The sequence below is a fragment of the Rhopilema esculentum genome, chromosome 15, assembly GCF_057945365.1.
Source record: "Rhopilema esculentum isolate cy_ngs chromosome 15, ASM5794536v1, whole genome shotgun sequence".
In the NCBI taxonomy this organism is placed as follows: Eukaryota; Metazoa; Cnidaria; class Scyphozoa; order Rhizostomeae; family Rhizostomatidae; genus Rhopilema; species Rhopilema esculentum.
In genome coordinates this window covers 7,269,320-7,292,791 of record NC_142829.1, presented here as the reverse complement: position 1 = coordinate 7,292,791, position 23,472 = coordinate 7,269,320, and the positions used below count along the sequence as shown (strand labels likewise).

The window sequence follows — 23,472 nt, the reverse complement described above, 5'->3', positions numbered from 1 at the left end:
GTTGCTCGCTGTCAAATTGGCGTCGGAACGAGTTTAACTACAAGTACCAGGATGCATTGCGTCATGACGTAATTAGGGGAAAGGTCTATTGAACGCCCCATGGAGGTTCTCACTTAGCATAGATTTTCAGTCTGTTTCACGTTGAAAAACTGTATAAATCTTGAGCTTAATGATGATTACTGTTTACGGCTGTCATAATGTGCTCATTGCCGTAAAGGCAGATATTATTTAACAGATCTCGAGCTTAGTTTCGGTTTGTAAACGGTTTGTTATTTCCAGGGGATCCTGAGGGCCATTAAAAATTGTTTGCATTACACCAAGAAGAAAAAGGTTGCACCTCCGGAAAAGTGTAAGCGAAATATGGTTATATCATACTGATCACCGTTAGATATCTAACTTCATAGCAACTGCATAGAGGATGTTTATTAATGTAAAATTTTGTACATACTTCTACAAACATTTTGTATATGTATACTGGTTCTTCAGGTTTTCGTCTTTCTACAAAATTGCCCCTTTACACGGGTTTTGTACTTAACTGAGTACACAAAGCAAAATATGCAAACAGGAAACCTACTTGCTGGGTAAGAAACATTGTAAGTTGTAGCATCCACTGTCTCCACTGCGCACTAGACACTCCTACTCTTTTTCCACAGTCAACAGCAACAGTTCCTATTGGGTGACTCTGTGACATCTTCACAACCAATTCCATGGAAATCTCCTCTACTGTATACAACGCGACAACCTCTCTTGCAGCTGGCCTCGTCTTGATTGCCATGTTGGTAAATGTTTTGGAGGACTTAGAAACCTGTTCGATTTCACGACTGCAGAGTATGGGTGATGCGAAAGCGGTTGTGAATCTAAGCCAGAAAGAATTGGTTATAGCATTAGGTTAGGTAAAATGATTTAAGCAAAACTTTGAGCACTAGCATTTCATTACAGCCCAGTATTCAGGTGATATGTTACAGCTCATGACAACATTCTGACATTTTGGATAAAGGGAAACCGATATTGCGAAGTCTTAAGGCAGAAAATACTGGGTAAAACTATCTAATCAAAAGGAATATGGAGCCTTTAAACAGATTAGAGAACAACTCGAACATCAACTCTTACTCAACAATTATCGTTCTATATTCAATAATTATCATGCACCCTGTACCTTTCCAATATGATAGCACTTTTCTTGTCAAGGTTGTTGTTGCACCAGGACCTAATCACTGCAGGTATGCACTCAAGAGCTGACAAGTAGACATGAAATGCGCACTGTCTCAAATTGTGTAGAGTCAATTCACCACCTAAAGGTGAAAATAAAATATGGAATGTTTGAATGTGGGTGGGGGAGTCTACAGAATTGGAAGATAAGTTCACAGCAATAGCTCAATAGGAAATCTGATTTCTAATGAGAATTGCAAGCGCAGGAAAGTCACAAATGCAGAAAAAAGGGAGGTCAATAAAACACTGTGTAAAAAAGTAGGGGGAAGCCCATTGTTACATAATATAATGTACAAAAATGATTAAAATTTGAGAAAAGGGTGATTTTCATTTGATCAACATATTAAACAAACCTGTCTAACTAGTTTATAATGGATCAAAAAGATTGATGATGAATCTTAAAAACGTGATTACAGAATAATTCATATATTCAAACTCTTTTCATTAAAATGTTTCTCGTGATGAATAAAAATGTTTGTATGTTACAAATCCAAGTTAAGAGCTATTTTCAAAATGAAATGTTTCTATTTTACAATATTTCAAAATTCTCATAACCATCGATCTGTTTTACAGCACCAAATTTCTTAAATACAAAGTCATGATGCCTTCACTTGCAGAATAACTTGAAATTTCCTATTTATGTAAATTCAGCTAATCAGAATTTAACAATGTTCTTTTTCAAATCATTTTAAGTTGAAGGTTTCAGGGGCCAATCCCAGATCGTGTAGAATATGATGTAATCCCCTAGTTCACAAATACTTCTACAAATACAAGATTATGAACATGAAGAGGAGATATCGCGAAGAAACTCTTTGTATGTTTTTTGCAGCTGTCAATGGGGGCTTTCAATTGACAGGGAATTTTCACAAGGGGGGGGAAGCATTTTCCTACCTTCGATAAAGACTGGCTCTGCATTCAACAGATTTCCTTTGTCATGAGGGAGGATACTGTATAGAATCTTCAGCAACGGACCAGTCATGTTTCGTTGGCGGAAGAAATTCGCATACCCAGCCCTTTTGTCAGGCTCAGCATCTCGAAATTGAGTGAGGGTAATTTGCCAAGATAACAGAAATGCTAAATAGCAATGTGAAAGTGTCCTTTGAGGTGACTCTATTACGTATGATCCAAAACCCAGTGATGTATCGTCTATGTATTCCAGCAGCCTCTTTTGGCAAAATACCAACACTTCATGCTGTTTATCAGGAATACAGCTTTCGAAAAGAATAAAGATTTGTGTGACTTAAAATAATAAGAGAAAAAGGAAAATGAAAGTACATTAAGCGTCACGGAGATACAGTAGAAGAACTTAGCGAATTGAAGTGAATTGAAGGCACTGGTACAGCCAGCACACAAAAACAAAATCGAACACTTCAAATGAAACAATTAAATTATCAATGATAGTTTTCATTGTGTTGTTTAAAATTTGACCTATTTAACACTCATGCAAAAAACGTATGAAACAAACAAAGGAAAGCTCAGGGTTCCGCTATTTTTCATTTTCTTGATTTTGTGCCCGCATTGCTTTTAAAACTCTAAGGTCTATTCTTTCCTATCAGAATCTCTGGTCTTGCAATACACTCCTTAGGTTACACCTGCAGAATATAGCATGGCTCTCAAAATGCAGCCATCATTGATAAAAAGTTATATGGAAAATATTTCATACCGAACAGCCTCGTATTCGTCCTCTTCCATAGATTCACTTGTCATTGAAAGCACAGCTGATCGCGCAACTAGCATTAGCCTTTGATTTAAAAGGAAAATTTAACATCATTAAGAGGCTATAAAATGGATTTAATAAGAAAGGGGGAGAGTATATTGTAATCAATGGACATATATTAGGCAACCAAGCAAAGCCAAACCACTTAAACTCTTTATAGAACTTTTATATTCAAAGTTTTTTGCCATAGACAATAAGATATGTCATAATCTCTTGTACAAGAAGGTGAGGGTAAAATGTGGAAAAAGGCGATGGCTACAGAACAAATCTGGAGATGGGTAGCCAGACAGTGCGAAAAAAGAAAAAAAAATTCAGATAATGTTCCGTTCAAAAGGTGTCAAATATAACCGTGTTAATAACATCAAACGTGTAATAATGTCGTTGAATAACGTGTAAAACCCTGAAAAAACCTGACAAATTTTCGATAGAAATATCTTTAAACCAGAAATCACATTATTCATTTACACAATTTTGACAACTTACTACAACTTAGTAAAATATGGAAAAAGGCGATGGCTACAGAACAAATTTGTCTGAAATATGATATGGAGAGAACTACTGATATGGGCAATCAAACAGAGTACAAAATGAAAATAATTTTTCAAGAGAATATTATTTTCAAAAGATGTCAAAGATTAATTTGTTAATAACATTTAACTTGCAAAATTTCTGGAAAGACCTGAAAAATTCAATGGATCTATTTTAAAACATGAAATGATATTGGCAAATTTGACAACTTATTGATTCCTAAACTTTACTTATTGCTAAAACTAAACTTAATGCTTAAACTTTAAAATTAAGCAAAAATGGCCTCAATAAGAAAATGCAGAATAGAAAACAGTTGGTAGAGAAATGAACAGAACCTACTTGCAAAGGAGGGCATAAGCAGTAACTTGCAGGCAGCAAACCTCCGATTTGAGTTGATCGATAAACATGCAAAACATTTTATTGATAACTTCTGCTTGAGAGTCATTCAACGATCGTCCTTCAGGTTGCGAAGGGTCTACATCACTGCCTTGGCGAAGCTTTTCTTCCACAGTTTTAGTGTCGAGAAGAATATCAACAAGCAACGTGGATGGCATCCGAATTAACGCATTGCACACAGCGTTCAGGAGATACGGCGGCACTTCGCTGCTTGTGGTTGAAGATTTGGCTGCCGAAAGGAAATGTACATAAGACACTTTTTCAACGTAAAAATGAAATAATCTAGCAGCACCTGGCAAGTAAAGCAATGATCCTAAGGTGACTACGTCTATATACAGATTAGCCAATATAAGTCATATATGTCACTTTGTGAACGTGATTAATCTAGCAGTCTCTGGCAAGGCAATTGTCCTAAAGCAACTAAGGGTCAAATATAGTTGCAGGACGGAATTAGCTAATATAACAGCAGGCAGGCGGAGACAAAATACGGAGCGAGGGAACAACTCAAGCTGACCTATCCATTTTCTCTGACAGGAAAGTGAGGGTATCAAAATGCATCGCCTTTCTTCGCTGTCTTTATTAAACACGTCAGATTATGCAAAAGTAAAACTACGCTACCAGTTATGTAGTATCGTCCTGGTTTGAAACAGCATTGGATAGCTGAGGTGCAAAAGGCATTGCTTTTATTATACACATTAAACTGTGGGAGATGTTGGCCACGCCTTTTTAAGATAAATATGAATCACAGACTTATATGCCATGAAGAAAATTAGTTGACAAGCTAAAATGTGCCATAAAAGACGTTGAAAACGCCTTCCTTCTCTGAGATGCAATCTCAATGTGTTTTTTGCTAATGTCAAGGGCTATCTTTTTCAAATATTGGGAATCTTCTTTAAATTCTGATATGTAGATTGGAAATCCTCTTTAGATTCTGATATGTAGATTGGAAATCCTCTTTGGATTCTGATATGTAGATTGGAAATCCTCTTTAGATTCTGAAGACGCGGATTTCATGAACTTACCTAAGTCTTCCAGAAAAATCCCGTTTTCCAATGGCGTCCAGTGTGATGGCTTAAGTATTTACCGTATATGTGTATCTTGTTATATTTTACTATGTATGTATTATTATAATTTAGCATATGTATATGTAGTGTTACAGTTTTATTATTAGTTATATTTAGATACATGTCATATGCCAGGAGACAGTCATGTTATATTGCTCCTCCTGGGTTCCGTCCTTGTAATGTAGTCTAGTAGTTCGTACGTACTTTTCTAGGTAATTTATTATTGTAAGTTTTCATACCGAATAGAAAAAAAAGAAAATCCTTCTAGGTCACAAACAGGGCTATGAAGACGTTTTCCAGGAGCCAGAAAACAGTTTCTTTTACTTCAAATTACAACAAGGTTCTACCTTTCCCTATTTTAGGTTGCAGATTATTGACATAAATCCACTCATTATCACAAATCAAACTTTTGTAGTAAGAATTAGCAACGAAAGTGCTGAAAAATTACCTGAAAAATGTTGATATAAACAGTAAACTCCTTTAAATATCGCTGGTGTAAAGAATTCTTGCCATTCCGTCAATAAATCGTCTTCCACCAACCGCCCTTGATGTTTCTCACTCCATTCAGCGTCAATGGTCCAAGAAGTCTTTGATATCAATGTAGGGGTCTCAGCGTTACCGTCTGTTCCTGAAAAGTCAATAAGAAAAATTATATATATTAATACGCTATTTGGTAAATACAATAGGACAGTTCTAAGTTGCTACTCCGAGTTTCACGCTTAATGCGATCATCAGGCAACTGTGGATGGCATTAAGCGTGAAACTCGGGGTAACAACTTAGAACCGTTCTATTGTATACACCAAATAGCGTGTACAGCTCTCCTTTACGGCATCGAGCACTTTATGACAGACCGGCAAACAGTAATTTTCATTAAATTCATTTAAATGTAAAAGAGCAGATCAGTATCAATATATATTTCCAAAAGTTTTGAGCTACTTCGTGCTCTAACTACCGTAAAAATGAATCGGAAAGTTTAAAATGATGAGTTCTCTCATTAACACAGTGTTAGAAAAAGCCTGTAAGAGATATTATCAGCATCAAAATTCTTAAATGCAAGCTGGCCAAAAGGGACTATTGTTTCGGCCGCAAGTACAGGATCCCCGTTACAATCAGCATTTGTTCAAGGTGATAGTTGCCAAGTGCATCATTAATTAAAGGTGGAACAGGATGCATCATAAATTTTGATGTCCCTTTGTTTAGGGTTCGTTTTGGGAAAATTTCTCACAAGATAGTAAAAACATCACCACCCCCCCCCCCCGTTTTAAGATGAAGCAGCTCCAATTTATCACTTCATATTAACTTAACAACGGACACTTGTTTTCCTATTCTCTGACCCATTTTTGGGAACAACGATCAAGGAAACACTGTAAAAGATTTTAGGACATCGATTCACAAAAATTATCGTTGATACGAGAATTAAAAAGACGAATTCACTACAGCCCTTAAAATTATAGAATTGCATCAACCTTTTTCCGTTTGTCAAAAAGACTTACCGATCGCTATTTCAAAAGCCCTGCTTACAGATGAGCAAAGGTTGAAGGCCCAAAATGAAAATATTGAGAAGCGGGAGGATTCCGTCATTGTGTCTGCATTGTCTTCACAAGTCTAGGTAAAGAAAATAAATCATACTCTGAAGAGTGTCAGACGAAAAGCTTTAGTTTACTAAATGTTTGCTTTTTTCAAGCCATTTACAAGTTTTGTACCACCAAAAGATTGTTTAAAATAAATCATGTACACAAGTAGCAAACGTGGCTAAAATCTTTGCCAAAAAACGTTTTAAAATTAGTTGACCAATTAAAGAACTATCGTAAACCTTTAGAAATTTGAAACTATTCACTCTAAAACCAGAAAGTAAATTGTATTTGCATTAGCTTCACCTCAATTCCGTACTCAAAAAATATCTTAATACCATCAGCACCATTCTTCTTATATGAGATCTTTACAGCTTTCTAACTACTAAACGTTTTAATACCGGGAAATGGATTTAGTTGCCGTTCAGAATACTGATTTAGTGTCAAATTCGCTATAAAGACAGTTCAAGTATTTTCTTCGATTTTCTTTCCTTTTTGTTTTAAAGATTCATATAGGCCTTCCTAACCCGATTTCTGTTTTGTATGCAGTGAGTAATGCCCAAGCAAAAATATATCTTCCCACAATGGTGATGGGGCGACCGTGTTATTCACTACGTCACAGGAGCACCTCACTATTCAACAAGACCAACTGCTTTATCCGTTCAACACTAATTCAATATCTTAAACCATTTGCAAACTGCTCAGAAAAAAGGAAAAAATAATTAGCATTCCTTATTTGTAAAAGCTAGAAGATATAAGTGCCACCTCTTCAGAATCACCTCTTCAGAATCACCTCTTCAGAATCACCTCTTCAGAATCACCTCTTCAGAATCACCTCTTCAGAATCACCTCTTCAGAATCACCTCTTCAGAATCACCGAGCACATAGTGTTTAATTTGATGTGCATTTTTTCCTTCCATTGTTATTTAAAAACTGACAAAGTAAATTCACAGTCACTGACCTGTATCCAAGAAGCGAGGCCACAAAGGATAAAATCCCAGTGATTCACAGCGAGGCTTTTTGCTCCACCGCAATCCAAAATAAAACTGAGCAGCCTCATCAAATTGACATTCAAAGCCAGTTGCTCGTTTGTAGCATCATGCAAATCGGCAGAGAAAAGCAGCGCATCGTTCGAATTGTCTCTCCATTCAACCAAGGCTGTGACAACAGATGCAATAACATCGCCAAAGTCATTTGACATGTCTTTCGTTCTTTGCAGCATATTTTGCCAATGGACAAGAGTGGTGATGCACAGGTCAATGCACCGATTGAACCCTGCAACGAATTACATTTTACAGTAAAAATCACAGATTAGCTGATTAAGAAACAGTATCCCCAAGCTTAATATAACTTGCTTCACACCAATACTAATTACGCCATTCTCTTATGCCAAACTTTTTACTGGTAATAATTACTAAAATGACTCAGAAATACATCGTCTATAGAAATTAGGACCAAAGAAGTACATCGTCTATAGAAATTAGGACCAAAGAAGTACATCGTCTATAGAAATTAGGACCAAAGAAGTACATCGTCTATAGAAATTAGGACCAAAGAAGTACATCGTCTATAGAAATTAGGACCAAAGAAGTACATCGTCTATAGAAATTAGGACCAAAGAAGTACATCGTCTATAGAAATTAGGACCAAAGAAGTACATCGTCTATAGAAATTAGGACCAAAGAAGTAGTTTATTACTGAATATATTGCTTATGCCCCTAACGATATGACAGTCAGGAGCACATTTCGTTTTTAAAGTCGTCCATTATTAAGGAGGGTTCTTATAGAGAGAGTATAGGGCTGTCATGTATAATCGTTAATCTACCATTCAAAACCGAATAAGGTGCAATGGAAAACACATCTCTGTCTGGAAGAAGGTTTAATACAGGGCATGAAAAAGATTTTTTCTTCCTGCGACCGGACCAAAATCATGCACAAATTTTCTGCAAGAATGTGAAGATAAACAAAGAAGGGGTCACGTTCCAAAAACTGTCATGATATGTCATCAGTTTTATGTAAATGAAGTTATAAGCTACATTTATAAAGGTTTAAGCAATTTTACTACAACTTCAAAATCATTTCCTGTTTTGGTGACTAAAATTATTCCTCAATCATGAACGCCTAAATTGTTCTGAAATAGGGTGTTCTGAAATAGGGGCTTAGCTAAACTAATAACTTGTGAGAATATTAACAATAGAATGCAGGTTAAAATGTACCAATGCAGATCAAATTTGGGCTAGATAAGCTGCTTTTGTTTTCATGTTTGTACTTTTGACAAACATACCCTGGTTTAATATTTCCAAAATTCTAGTCTAAAACTCCTAAGAAATCGTTCTTTCTTTATCTAACGCTATAATACGTATACAAATATCAAGTATTGAAATCTTGACATGGATTTCAAAACTATGATTGAAAACATCTTACCAAGAGTGCAATCACTGGCTGCATTTCCAAGCTGATCAACATACTGCTCTACCATGGCTCTTGCAATTGACAAGTCATCCACATTGGCAAGCACAATTTTCAGCCCATCAACCGAGCTAGACCCATTATCACATCTGGACACTGCTTGGCCTAGCAAGTCACTTATTGGGTTATCAAACACGTAGGCTTGTGGTAGTAGACTTAAAAGTCTTTCCAAAGCAAGGGCATCGATTCCACCATTTTCAAGAGACCTTGTAACATAACGAATGAATAACAAATGATTATTGTGTTGACTATGTTATTACTGAGTACAAGTTTCTATCTACAAGAAAAAACCTTGGCCAAACAGCAGAAGAAATGTCATTATGTTAATCTTTCAAATGGGTTCTTTTAGTTAAGTAGAGAAGAGAGGTTTTGGCATCATTCAAAAACACGAAAAACAAAGACAGGGTAGGATTCCAAGGGTCATGGAGCTCACATATGAAATGCATCTAGGCAATTTCTGCAGTTTTACTTGAAAAAAACTGACATCAATGAACGCCAATTTCATAATTTCATAATGTCACAGTCAAGCCAACCTTGATGTGAAATTTCATCTCGGTTCAAATCAAAAATATATTTTTTCAATAAAGCGAATAAGTACGAATAAGAGGATAAACAAGACTGAAATCATGACAGAGCCAAAATAAAACTACCTGGGCATACTATTAGAGCAAGTCTTTCACAGAACATACTGGCTTTGTGCTTCAAAGGAAACTACTTCTTATCTGGTACACCCATACTAAGCTTATCCTTTTATGTGCCATATGTGCAAGAAGTACGCACAGATTACTAAAGCAACTAGTTTACCATGGTTTGATAGTAAAGACAAACCTCGACAGTGCATAGTTGACCAGGTCCTTTACAGGAAATATTTCTTTAGTCATCAACTCTTTGATATCACAATAGACTGAGTCCAATGTTAGTATTGACTCTTCATCTACCTAAGAAATATAAGAGAAACAAGAAGCTTTGAAAATATACTTACTTCAATGTATTTCACGTCACAAACTGTTGACAAACTACATATTCTAGCAAGAAGTATGCTCAAAATTCTACATGCTTATGTTTATAGTACCTCTTTAGACTTTCTCTCTCCGTCTACTGTGCAAAGAACGTTTAAGGAATCCAATATGGCCGTCAGTAGCAATGTTTGCTGAGAATCCAGCCTCTCCAAGTGGCTTATGAGAGAAACAGCAAATGATGCTGAGCTGAGGTTTGTTCCATCATCTATGCAATCAGGCACTTGATTCTTTGGCAAATTATCGATGCTTAGCTGTCCTAACAAGACTGCTTCAAACACATTTGCCTTTAAGTATACGCTTTGAGTATCGACTGGTCTCCTCAAACCACCAACGAGCTGTGTAAGGAAGGTTTGCACGCAGTAAGTTGTTGATGACGGGTGGTTCTCCGAATGCAAGTAGTTCACGATAGTGCCACAACAACCAGCTAGCCCTATTAGTCTAGAAGGGAGAAATGACATGTTTAAAGTATCTTTTAAAGCTCACTGAGCTTATCTTAGCTAATATTTAAGCCTATCTTCGAATGGTGAAGTCTTTTGAAGACTAAAACTTGCGTGGCGGGCATATTGTACTTGTGACTAGGATAAGATCATTGGCTCATCATGTGCACTCAGTACCATCTGTATTGGATAGCTAAAATTAGGTTGAAGAGTAAACAGGACACAAAATATAACCCACAATCTATAATAGACACTCTAAATAAAGGAAACAAATTAAAAGGCCGGTTGAGATGACAATAATGTTAGTAAATTGCAATTTTAACTAGCCGGACAATCGGTATATGACAAAGCCATTCTTTCCAAAACCAACTAATAACCGTTCCCTAGATCATAGAAAATTCGTACAGAAGTGGGATGCAACGAGGAACAGTATTATATAAATGTTAAAAGATTTTTAAAATTCGCAAACAGGACTTAAATAATTTCAATCAAATTAAACCAATCATAGAATACTTGCTTTTGTCTGTCAACTGTGTTTTTAAACGTTGTTTGAGCCCAATACGCTGTCTTTTGAAGAAAACTCTCAAGACTCGCTTGATTAGTAAAATTTGATGAATGTAAAATTGAAAAAATTCCAGCTTTGACCGTTTTCTCTGCAACTGCCTTTGCATCACTGTCGCCGACGTTAACAAGAAATTGAAACGAAGCTACCAGCAAATCCACAGTCCCCTTTGGCACTTCCTGGGACGGATTGGCATTTTCAAAAAACTTTCCCAACAAACACAGTATTTTGTTACTTGTGACAGCTGTTGTCTCAATGGTGTATGATATCAAAAACGTTTTGAAAATGTCAAACAGGCAATCAGTTTCCTCAGGCTGGCAGAGTGTCCCTGAAAAATGAAAAACACTATGACAAGGGAAGAAAATCATAAATGGAAAGAAAAATAAAAAATACTGTTTTAAAACTGTTTATCTGTTCTATATGCAGATAAACACCTTTGAGGCTACTTTTTATAAACATATTTTTTTGGAAATTTTCAAAGGTGGGATTTGCCAGAATATCAATCATATGATGATTAAATGAAATTTAATCAGAGTTAATTTCACAAAGAGCTTTTTGAGCCTTAACTAATTCTCTTGAGATTGATATAATTTTATTTTCGTTATGTTCGCTTGTTCCACGCTTCCTCATGGTCATCTTGTATCTGCTCTTCTAGTTTAAGGGCAATGCGGGGAGTTTTGCGGCCTCCTGTGGATTTGATTTGTGAAATAGGGTAAGGTGTGTGTTTTGGTGCGTTTTCATTCCCTTGGTTAACTTAGGGGTATTTAAGGTTTTGGCAAAGCGCGGGTCTCACCTTGCTAGGTGACGCCTCAATACAAATAGGGTGTTTATTTTCCCTGCCCTCCCTCCCCCATTTTGTTTCTTTATATGAAATGCCTTTTCAGTACTACTTTGCGTGTTGAGTTTCTTTTACGGCATCGTTAAAACCTCTCATACCTTTGGGCATTTTTAATGCTGTTTAGCGTTTGTTGATGCTATTAGGTAGGACTGGTGCATCGGCTATTAGTGGGGAAAAGAGGCTTCTCCTGTCCATTCTCTCCCAATTATCAATCATATTTGGGGGTGATTGTGTAACTTCCCTTAGTAACCCCTTTATGGTAGGTTGAGCAATTTGTGCCGATGCACCAACGGCCCAACTTGCTCTTGATGATGTGGGAACGTAGCCTCATGACTGACCTTCTGATGTCTATGGCAGTTTTCCAAGGGAGTTTTATGCTCTTTATTTTGTATTGGTATTTCATTCCCGAATTAGTAAATTAAACTTTACAAAATAAAACGGGAATAATATTCTGGCTAGATACAACAGTAGACTGCCTAGATTGCATTGAAACATAAAACGGCTACACGTTGGACCAAAGATGCTGTACGTTTTAGGAGGCTATTTCATTGCAGGAGAGAATTTTTGACTTCATCTTCAACTTAAAATACGACAGTTCAAAAGCACATTAACTGACAGCCAATAGACGAGAACCAATATGCTGTCAAATCAAAGAGCTTTCTTGCAACTGAACCTCTAAGTTGTACGAAATGTAATGAATTTTTCAACAAGAACGGTTTGATATCGGGTATCCACGAGGGTAGATGAGGCAAAACTCAGGAATTGAGAGTAAAACAATAGCTAGGCAGAAGAATTTGGGCTTGGGACAAAGTGGTTGTGTCTTAAAGGTTAAAAGACAATGATTCTTTTTCGCATTCATGTCTTTGTGGTATCGTCCTGTATTGTTTACTGCTAAATGTGTCAATACCTTAACTGTGTTGAAAATATTTTTCTTTTTCTTCTTGTTATTTCAAATTGTAAACGACCCCACCGGTGATGAAGTAGGGAGAAAAGTTCAGTTATAGCTGCCCTATGCTTGCGGCCTTAATTTTTAATTTTCCATTAAATTCCATAAATTTTTCATTAATACTCCGCTTGCTTCATCCCGAGTGTAGCCATTCATCGTGTCTGAGTTGTAAATTAGATATTGTTTTAGAGCATAGTTATGTAATATGTCTGTATTGTAATTGAATTGGTTTATAAAAAAAGAAAGGTTCGAATCAAACGTAATCCTTAGTTACAGGAAAAATACTCATTTCTTAGTCAGATTTAGAAAAATTCCAGAACTTCTACTTTCTAAAAACAATCTATGTGTAGCGATATCACAGCTGCTAAATACTTGTAATCGCTTAAAAATATCATAATAGGGTTTCGGCTCTCATGCTGTTCTTTATTTACTGTCTCTTAGAAGAATTTAAAGACTTAACCTGCCCGTATCCAAGGAAACGTATATAAATCACAAAAACGATCTTTAGAGCCTTGACAAATATTTTGATAAAGCTTGAATAAGCTATTGCGTACCTTCTCTAAAAAAGAGGCATAACTGTAAACAGGAGAAGATTTCATTGAGAGATGAAGAGCCGCCAGTTTTGCCTTCTGTTCCATCAAAGTACGAAGAAAGGAAGTTAATGAGTTTTGGCCAGATTTCACCTCTTTTGAAGCATAGTCGCACAACATCAATGTCTTCCGTATCGAGAACCTTTAAAAAAGAGAGATTTGTGAAACTTTCTAGCAATGACTTACTTGACCGTCCTTCAGTAAGCCAACTAAACATAGACTAGTAAACTCCTTGCAATCAGTCCCTAAATAATAATTTGAGAGAACTTACGATTTCTAAACTCATTATTCTTGACTTATGAAACATGTGTAGCATAGCCAAGTCTAGATAACTTCAGTCAAAGATGCTTATACATGGAGGTCCTAAGTTTTAAGTTTACATGGGACACGTGTTATATGGTTCGATTGTATCAATATCAAAATAGCTACAAACCTTTTCAACAAGTTTGCAAAACATGAAGGGTTTTGAAGAGATCTGTAAGGCAAGAAGAACCATATATAGATACGAACAAAGACGTAATGCTTCGAATCCTATAAACAGAAGGGATATTGATATTTTAAAAGTAAAAAACAAAAACAGAGCTGAAAAGTAGAAACAGAACCAACCAAATAAAATTAGCACAAAGAAAAGAATGGCCCTCTACCAAAGCTAAACTACATAAATTCAAGCAGGCAATCGAGTATTCTGCATTGTGTTATCTCAAGAAAAAATATCACATTGAAAAATTTTCAGCAATAACATAGAAAACAGGTCAAGGATTGAAATGGAAAAATTCTATTGCGAAAACTTTGCGGATTTCGCAAAGTAAGTTTAAGGGGAACGGATTTGGGGTGGGGTTTACGGCAAAAAGAGTTTTTTAAGCCAGATAAAATGGTTAAGAGGAATGGTAAAGTACACAAACAAAACAATTCCTTTGGAGGCAAGATAAAGAAAGTTCGGGGCTGGGAGATGACCATAAAAGGGCTGGGAGATAACCATACAGGGCAGAGAGATGACCATAAAGGGCAGGGAGATGACCATAAAGGGCTGGGAGATGACCATAAAGGGCAGGGAGATGACCATACAGGGCAGGGAGATGACCATAAAGGGCAGGGAGATGACCATACAGGGCAGGGAGATGACCATAAAGGGCTGGGAGATGACCATACAGGGCAGGGAGATGACCATACAGGGCAGGGAGATGACCATAAAGGGCAGGGAGATGACCATAAAGGGCTGGGAGATGACCATAAAGGGCAGGGAGATGACCATAAAGGGCACGGAGATGACCATAAAGGGCAGGGAGATGACCATAAAGGGCTGGGAGATGACCATACAGGGCAGGGAGATGACCATAAAGGGCTGGGAGATGACCATACAGGGCAGGGAGATGACCATAAAGGGCAAGGTTCTTAAAACTTAAAAACATTGTGGAGAGAATGTCTCAATAAAAACAAATCCAGCTAGGATGTAGAAACTTGTAAAAAAATCACAGTAAATAACCTACTTTGATAACTTTCATTAGACATTTCTGCTTTGAATCTCCTTCCAACAGTACCACTAGCCGGCACAACAAATCAATAACTGCAACTTGACAATCTGTTGAGCTCCAATACGAATCTTGTAATGAGAATCCTTCATCCATAACTGGCAGCAATACTTTCTCGATAAATCCATCACCTAACCTATCCAATTCATTTGTATCACTATAATTCCTAATATTTTCCTGGCGTTGACTTTCTTCTAATAATGAATACTTTGCAGTCATTATATGTGTAAGCATATTTTCAAAGTCATTTTTCCCTTCCACACAACTTATAATTTCACTTAAAATTTCAAGGTACAACAAATTTTTCCTTCTGAATAAAAGTTCAATGCAATTAAAACATATATCTTTCAAAACCAATTTCTCCCATTCTGATAAAGATACATTTCTATAAGTATCTTTAGAATCACTTTGATTCTGCATAAATCTTACTTCCTCGGATGTCTTTCCATTTCTTTCAAAACTACTACCATCTGCAGCAGTTTTGGAATCAACGACACTTTCTGCGGTAAACAAAACTTGCTTTTTTTGCTCTTTCTTCAAAGGCTTTATATCAAAAACAATAATCTTGATCATTTCTTCTAGATTCTTAAATTTCTTTTTTAAAGACAAACTTCCGTCAGCGGCATGTTCAAAGTTGATTGCTGCTAGTGTAGAATCGCGTATGAGTTCCCGGATCATTGTTAACATATCTTGTAAACAATAACCCGCAGTTCCCCGAGAGTCTTTGCTTTCGAGATATAGAATCATGTCCTTCAAAGCAGAGATGAAAGTTCTTTTCCAATGAAATTTCTTGTCCTCCAAGAAGTTTTCCAGCAACACTTTAATCTAAGAATAATAAGCAAGAATCATTTTTCACATTATAATCTAAATCAACTATGGCAAAATACTAAAATTTCATGAAAACCTAGCGAAATAAATCAAATTAACGATAAAAAAATTAGGCATTAAAGGAACAGGGCGTTCAAAAGAATCTTTTTGGGGGAGACTGTGTTTTAATGAAAGAAAATCAACTCTGTCAAGAATTTGATACTGGAAATACCAATTGACATACCTCATTATTTATAAGATATTCAATGGTTCCTTTTTTATCCTCGTTTTCTGCATCTTCTTTGTCCGCACAGCTAAACAACATGTAACGAAGACATTCCATGTAAGCAGTCATAACTGCAATGCTTTCAGAGTGGGTCGCTGTCACTCTTTCACTAAAAAGACCTTCCTTCATATTTGTGAAAAATTCTTTTGCAAAGCAGGGCCCTTCACCGATAACCTTAAAATCAAAGATATTATATTGTAATACAAAAATAAGACAGGGAACAGTAATGGAGAAATAACAGACAACAAAAACCACTTCGTTACAAATACAGGGCATCGATACCATGAAAAGTGATACTCAGGTGAAAAGTGATAAGCTTTTATTTAGGGGTTATTTGAGAATATAGCAACATTGCTAACACGAGCATTTAAATAAAGACGAATTTGTCTGAAATTGGGCTTGGCTTTGAAATACCACACTTGTGTTTATTTGCGTATCCTATTTGCAGAATAACAGGCCTAATCACGCAAGGCCTAAAAGGAATTTTCGTCAAACGCTTAAACTGCCCAGGTTTATTGGAAAATGAAAGGCTAAACCTTTGCAAATTCTTATCAAGGGCAGCTTCTAACCGAGAGGGGGTTTCCAATCAAGAAAATACAGTATCGAGTTTATCAAGTTAGCCATGTGAAAGCTTAATCAGACAGTAGTTACAAATCCTTCCTCTCATGTAGATTTAGTTATCATATCATTATTTCATCCATATCCCTCCCATATCCCAATAATAAAATGAATCACCTAAATCTTATCTTTTATGACGTCAGAAGCACTTCAAGAATAATTTAATGCTCACAACAACGAGGCCAATCAATGGTTCAATTGCGAAATTTTATTTGATAGTTTCTGATCAGTAGGTTAAAATGCATACAGTTTTTCGACTGAAGAAAAGTATATAATACATAAAGCATATAAGGAATTTTTGTCTTACTGATTGTGGAATTTTGCTTAGAAAAGGCAGAACATTGTGAAAGATTGTAGCAGCGTTTCCGAATCCACCGTTTCGTAGAACCATCCAAAGCTTAGGGAGTATTGCTTTCCTGGCATTTACGTGCATCCAACAGTCCTGAAACAAAAGGGAATCCTACAATATCGATCCACATTAAAGAGGAACCAACAATAAGGAGCAATGCACTTGCGATTTCGAAAGACGGCTGATTGCCAATCCAAAGACAATTTTAGGCCAGTACAAAAATATCAACGAAATTCATAAAAAGGAGCAAAAATTAAAATTTGAAAGTCTAGATTCTATTGTTCAGCGTCTCACACTTGATGTTAGATTTACAAAAAAAATCAAACAACTGTTATATATGTTCGCATTAAAGGTAAGACAGATCATTATAATGTGAAACCCTCTTGAACTGCCATTTTAGAAATACAAGGCCTAGTTCAAAATATGACAGTTAATAATCAAATCACTTTTCGTTGCCTAGCCTATGACATTGTTTTGAATTTTAGGCCTAAACTGGAGGTGTCACTGTTTCTTATCATTTTTTTAAAATACCTGCCTGCCTTTCGCTTCAAACAATCGTTAATCGTTAGTGCATATCAACATAGCTCGGATTGATACCAGAGCTTGGCATTCAAGATGTACCTTTGTGTTAAGTAGACACTTCCGACATTTCCGAGAGGTAATGGTAATAATCCGAAATGCTTACCTCAAAGGTACTAACTACGTGTAGTAGCGACTCCCAATATGCTCCAATAACAGTCGGATCTGACTCGCCCAGACATGACATAACAGTTGGACATACAACTGAACTGTAGCCTTCAAGAATTTCAGTGTTGAACTGACAAGCCGATGATATTGTTGTGAAGAAAGCGCTCCTGATCTACGAGGTAAAATATTTCGAAAATCTCTTATAAATAGGTCTTATAAAAATGGTAAGTTCGAGATGGCAATGAAACAGTAGTCTTACAAGAACTTGAAAGAATCTTTTCCGGTGTTCCCTTATAATAACATCTAACAAGTAGAAACTCTTTTGCAGTTTGTCTACTTACCATTGATGAAGCGTGTTTTGAGAATTTCCAAAACTTTTTCTCTTGGAAGATGTTTTGATAATGCTCTGCTATCTGGCCTGTGTCTTCTTTTGATAAGGACTCCATAATAAACGCCGTTGAAAGGAGAGTTGACGATACAAGCCTGTTGTACTTTGCTTCTCTCTCTTCTTCTGGGACCAATCTGCAATTGAAATCGCAACAACATATCAAGCAAGGATCATTCAGTACATACAGTAGATATGATAAAGGGAATTTCAATGGAAGCAGCAGTATTCTGTCACCATGGTGGAAGCCCTGCTTTTATTCCATTGCACTATTATTGTCCCCATTTGCAGCAAGATCATCAGACATCTAATGCAAGACAGAAAGCATTCTCTTTCTTTCAACTTTTTCATTGTAGACTTGACGAATTTCAAAATATAAATACTTTGCATCTGTCAACTCAAGCAATGATAAGCGAAGTATTTGCATCTTCTAAATCTTCCCTTAACTCAGGCTTTATTTTTAAAAAAATTGTCACTGTTCATAAACTTTTAAAAATCAAACAAACCGAGGCTTTATGATAGCAAGGCTCTTTGTGAAAGGGAAGTATTTGATGATGTTAAGACATCACCAAATTAAACCATTGAGAAATCTCTGACACGACAAACGATTTGTTATTTCATTAACAAGAAAAACTTGATTCTTAGTTTCTTATTAGTACTATAGTTTCTTGATGAACGGTTTTGCAGATAATTTGTCACTGCACAACTGCATCATTCCAAATCTGAAGAGCTCTTGTGTGCATAGGACTAACAACCACTTACCTAACAGAGCCATAGGGCATCAGAAAACCTTGAATATATCATACAGATAAAACTCGGAAAAATATCAACTTGAAATCCATTGTCATAAGGTAGAGTAGAATACTCACTTTGGGTCACTGACTGTATCCTTTGTTTGTTTAATCAGAACGTCATAAATATTCTAAAAGACATTTAAGCCAAAAATAATTAAAAGGCACTAAACTGTCTTTATGAAAAGGAAGGTTATAAGGTACATACAATTTCTCATTGTTACAAAAAGGTTCATAGCCAATTCGTAAAATCAAAGTTGCAGTATCAAAAAGCTGTTAAAGTTTTGTAAGCGATAAACTGACATATTGATGGAATCTCTCTAAACGAATGAGTCTCTAGTTTGACCAAGATAAAATTGCTTATGACAAAACAATCTCAACAATTTTTTCTTTGTTAGTGCCAGACTTGTAGGTATCAATATAAAAGATGTAGTTATTTTTAAAATGTAACTTTGTTCCTGAATTGTCACTTGCTCAGTATCCATTTAGTTTCAGATCTAAATAAATAATTTAATAAATAACATCATTTCTATTGAAAATAAAATAGCCAAAGACAGGAAATATTACATTCCAGGTGTTTCTGGGAAAAAATGGATAGGAATGTTGAAAATCACACTTCTGTCCATTTTAAGCATGCTGTGTTTTGCTTTATGAATTTCAGCTGTTTAGAAAAATTATACATGGCATAAAGAGCAGTTCTACGGAAGTTTGGATGCGTGACAAGGTGCACAAATGCATCCACAAGCCTTTCCTAGTAAAGCCTGTAATTCAGATAATAAACGTTTTCCATACCAATAACAAATCTTGCTTGCAAAAGGAAATTGCATCTCTTTTCTTATTTTCTGGAAATGTGACATTGAAAGCCTTTCCAGCAGCACTTGCAGCTGGGGGGAACTGATCAAACTGGGACTTTAACCAGCTTGACATAATTCTCTTCAGCTGAGGTGCTAGCTTTCGCCCAACTCTGGAGACTATCTCAAGGTGCGCCATCTGTGTTGCTTCTCGTACCCTGTGATCATAGTCCTACATAACAAAAAAGATGAATTTCTTTAAGTTAGTAACTCCTATGAATAAATTTTCAATTTTCAGACATGATGACATCTATTTCCTGTTTCATGCTGTTTAATCCTTGATTTTCATAAAATAGTGCTGCTTCGGGGCTATACGACAAAACCTTTGAGGGATTAGTGAAAATCTGGTTGTCTGGTCAAAAACATATTTTACCGCTCGCACTGTACCAATTATACAGTTTCCTTAAAATCTAATGCCGCCTTTGAAGATAAAACATTAGGGATTAACTTTGTGAGGTTTTAACTCTGAAGGGCGATTGGACCCTTTCAAACATGATTTCATCTAATAGTCATAAACTAACTTCAAATATTTGTTGACTCTTGTCTGTTTCTAAGGTATATATCTTTGAAAGAAATCAGAGTTCAATAAAGCTTAGCTATCTCTACTCAAATCACATGTACTACAAGTGCTTAACAATGGGCATACCTCTGACAGCTTGTTGTAAATCTTTGGCCAAAAAGCCAGAACCTTGACTACCTCTTCAGTTGGCTTTTCTAAGCACATCTGTGAGAACTCTTGTACTGCCTGAAAAGTAAAAAAGTTAAAAAACACTCACTACCATGCATGTGATCCATCACTGGCTTTTAACTTGGGCAGACTTTCAGTTAGTGACTGTGATGCAGACAAAATGTATGAGGTTAAATTTGGTGAGACAACAAGCAACATTTTTGCATACAACCCTATAAATTTTGCAGCACAACAGAAAAGTACAGTAATGTAGAACCAGAAATGGCAGCAATGATGTAAACCAGCATACTCCAGAAAATTCGACTCCTCCAAATTGTTTGATCTAGTCAATAGGTCTAGTCCTTTTTTTTCTACTGTTATTCATATTGGTTAAGGAGTAGTGATCAAGTCAAAATATTCACAATTGTAAGGGTTTGGATCTGAGACCACCAGTTGCCACTTCTGAGGACAGGACTTTTAGGCAAGTTGCTGACACAAATTTTGCCTTTCTCTACCTTTAAGTATAATTGGGTAGCTTTTCCAATGTAATCAGCACAGAATGGGGCTGCACCCTGCTATTCAAATGCTAGCAGGCAAGACAAGCTTTTGCAAGGGTGGTCAATGGCTTTTGCCAATAAATCTGTTAGGGTCTTGGCAAGGGTATCAAATTACCACTTATAAAACTTATAAAAATAGGAATACCTTAAGCCTTGTGATGGTATCCTTTTTAGACATCTTTCTCATCAACATTCTCAATTCTGGGTCAATATCATGCTCATCTTCTTCATTACCAATAATGCTCTTAGGAACATATCCAAAAGAATTTCCTGCAGTTTCAGTAAGTGTACCAAAGCCAATGAATCCAGTTTTCCCATCTTGAACAAGCATTTCTGCAGCTCTACTGCTGCTTGAAGGCTAAAAAGAAATAAAAAATATACATCTATTGAAAGAAAATTAATGTAAAATTAACTATTTACATATGTACAATATTTTATGTCTACAACTGACATTGGTCTCATAAAAATCAGATGAGGGCATGCAAGTAAGTGTCACTCATAGGAAAGGAACACGTTGAATGGCACTAAATTAGGCCCCGTGACTCTTTTTGCAATCAGTACACGTGGACCCTTCTTGGAATCACAAGGTGTGGTCACATCGAGAGGAAGGACCAAGACACTGCTCGGTAAGCATAGCTTCTCAGTGTCCTAAAAACTACCTTCGGATGCTAGTTAGCAACAAATACAACTACAATACAAATACAAAAAGTACAGCATTCTGAGGTTTACAACTTGGGCAAAGTTATTTAGGGTTTATAATTAGCAAGGTAATTTGTTAGTGTTGCCCCCTATTGGTTATGCCAATTGTATATATACAGTAGGGGAAAATTACATTGCCATCCCCACAAAGCCACCCTCCCTTCCACATCATAAAAATTTATACTTGATTATCTTTAGTGAAAAAATGGAAATACCAATTAAATAGAAAATGACAGGCATGTTTTGGTTGCATAAGCCCCCTCTAGAATTTAAGGTAGGTATCCTGTCGCAGTGTACGAAGAATACTGTACTCTTATGATGCTGTTGTAGCTTTATATTTTTTATGTATACTTGAATTACTGTTTTGAAATTGAAACCATTATTAAGTATTCAACTACATGCAGTCACAACATGCTTAAAATGTTCAACCCCTAGAGTAAGTAACAAATGTGCATTGATGCAGAAGTGCCGTTCTAGAGAGGCTACCACTGAAACAACTTGCACTTTTCTTAAAAGGATGTGCTTCCCTTGATTCCGTTATCCCTTACCCCTGCCGTTCATATTCTGAAGGCAACCTCCCTTACCCATGCTGTTCATATTCTGAACATGACCTTCTTAAGCCAAAAGCAGGCCTGACCATTAGAGGAGAGCCATAGATCTTGTTCCCCTACAGGCTCTCCTTGAATGCTGGAGGAGAGCTACAGATTGATCTCCTAAATTGCTCTCCTTGAATTAAATTTTTCCTTTGTTTGTATTCTTATTCATCTAGAAATTACTCACCTGCAGATTACTAGGAGAGCTTTGTGCAGCTCCCCTGCTAAAAGTATTATGGCCAGGCCTGCAAAAGCTGTTTATATTTTAGTTGGGTAAGCTTTTGGCCACAGATCCAGATGCCTGATCCTTTGCAGGGCTGTTAGGAGTGGGAAACATTAAAAGTGATAATGCCTGGATGCGTTCAGCTTCTGATTTGGGCTTTCAGTATTAGGAATGCATGCGAAGGTAATTCTAATAAAAGCTTCAAGGCAGGACCACAGGGCCCTGGTATGTAAAGTAAAACAATGACAAAATAGACAATAGCAGAACAGAACACTCTAGCATCTGTAGACCTTAGCAGTGAAAGTTAAGCAGAGCCTAATGATCAAATGAATGGAATACTTTCAGTACACATAAATGAACAATTGTCATAACAATCTGTAATATTGATCACTTATTAGCATTAAAACATAATTTTATAACAGTTCTCTTTGTTAGCTTACAACAAAGAAATATGGTGTGCACTAACGATTTTCAATTGTATATTTATTGTTTATTAGCATTCGTCTGGCGTAACCTTTACATGACTTCCATCCCGGCTTTCGTGCTCTTGATTGTATGTTGTATGCAATGTTTGATTGAAAGTTTCAAGTATTTGTATGAAGTGGAATTAAAAAAAAATTAAACCGATAACTTTTTCATAAAGCTTAAGTTAAGCTTCAATTGAAATCTCTGATTTTAAGTATCATTCATGATGTGCTCATAATTTGCCTGTTCTCTGCCAGCTTAGACCAAATAAAAATAAGATGCAGGAATTCAAAAAGCCAACCATCGTTCCCTTAACTGGATTCAAACTGAAAAATGATCACTTAGCGAGTGAGCCACCATATACCTTTTCTATAGCAACAATTTTTCATTTAGAAAAATCCACTATCGAATCGATTTAAATTTGTATCTTAATAAAACTTATCTGAGGCGAATATTACCTTAACATTTCCTTTCGTTCTTTGATTTTGTTTGTTACCACCACCCATCCTTAGAGTCTTTATGAAGGTATCTATTTAAAAATAAAATGTTTTTGACACATTTAGGCCAATGTAGTAGCACAAGTGCGTGTAAACTTGAAATCGAGACCTTTTCGAAAGG

The 23,472-nt window shown here is 36.2% G+C and overlaps 1 protein-coding gene across 1 annotated transcript in view; it reads right to left on the bottom strand.

Moving 5' to 3' along the window:
- Positions 1-23,472, bottom strand: part of LOC135685775 (E3 ubiquitin-protein ligase listerin-like) — a 27,012-nt gene extending 3,540 nt beyond the window's left edge. Inside the window, exons 1-24 of the mRNA XM_065201844.2 lie at positions 23,313-23,472; positions 21,020-21,232; positions 20,297-20,395; positions 19,592-19,822; positions 18,878-18,930; positions 17,965-18,145; positions 17,622-17,795; positions 16,895-17,029; positions 15,928-16,143; positions 14,835-15,701; positions 13,781-13,822; positions 13,312-13,489; positions 10,929-11,301; positions 10,028-10,412; positions 9,784-9,893; positions 8,911-9,161; positions 7,448-7,761; positions 6,409-6,520; positions 5,363-5,542; positions 3,794-4,079; positions 2,873-2,950; positions 2,101-2,420; positions 1,157-1,292; positions 575-857 (exon numbers count right to left, since the gene is read on the bottom strand). Coding sequence (XP_065057916.2) covers positions 575-857; positions 1,157-1,292; positions 2,101-2,420; positions 2,873-2,950; positions 3,794-4,079; positions 5,363-5,542; positions 6,409-6,520; positions 7,448-7,761; positions 8,911-9,161; positions 9,784-9,893; positions 10,028-10,412; positions 10,929-11,301; positions 13,312-13,489; positions 13,781-13,822; positions 14,835-15,701; positions 15,928-16,143; positions 16,895-17,029; positions 17,622-17,795; positions 17,965-18,145; positions 18,878-18,930; positions 19,592-19,822; positions 20,297-20,395; positions 21,020-21,232; positions 23,313-23,360 — 5,265 coding nt within the window. The 5' untranslated portion in view covers positions 23,361-23,472. The remainder of the gene's footprint in view (positions 1-574; positions 858-1,156; positions 1,293-2,100; positions 2,421-2,872; positions 2,951-3,793; positions 4,080-5,362; positions 5,543-6,408; positions 6,521-7,447; positions 7,762-8,910; positions 9,162-9,783; positions 9,894-10,027; positions 10,413-10,928; positions 11,302-13,311; positions 13,490-13,780; positions 13,823-14,834; positions 15,702-15,927; positions 16,144-16,894; positions 17,030-17,621; positions 17,796-17,964; positions 18,146-18,877; positions 18,931-19,591; positions 19,823-20,296; positions 20,396-21,019; positions 21,233-23,312) is intronic.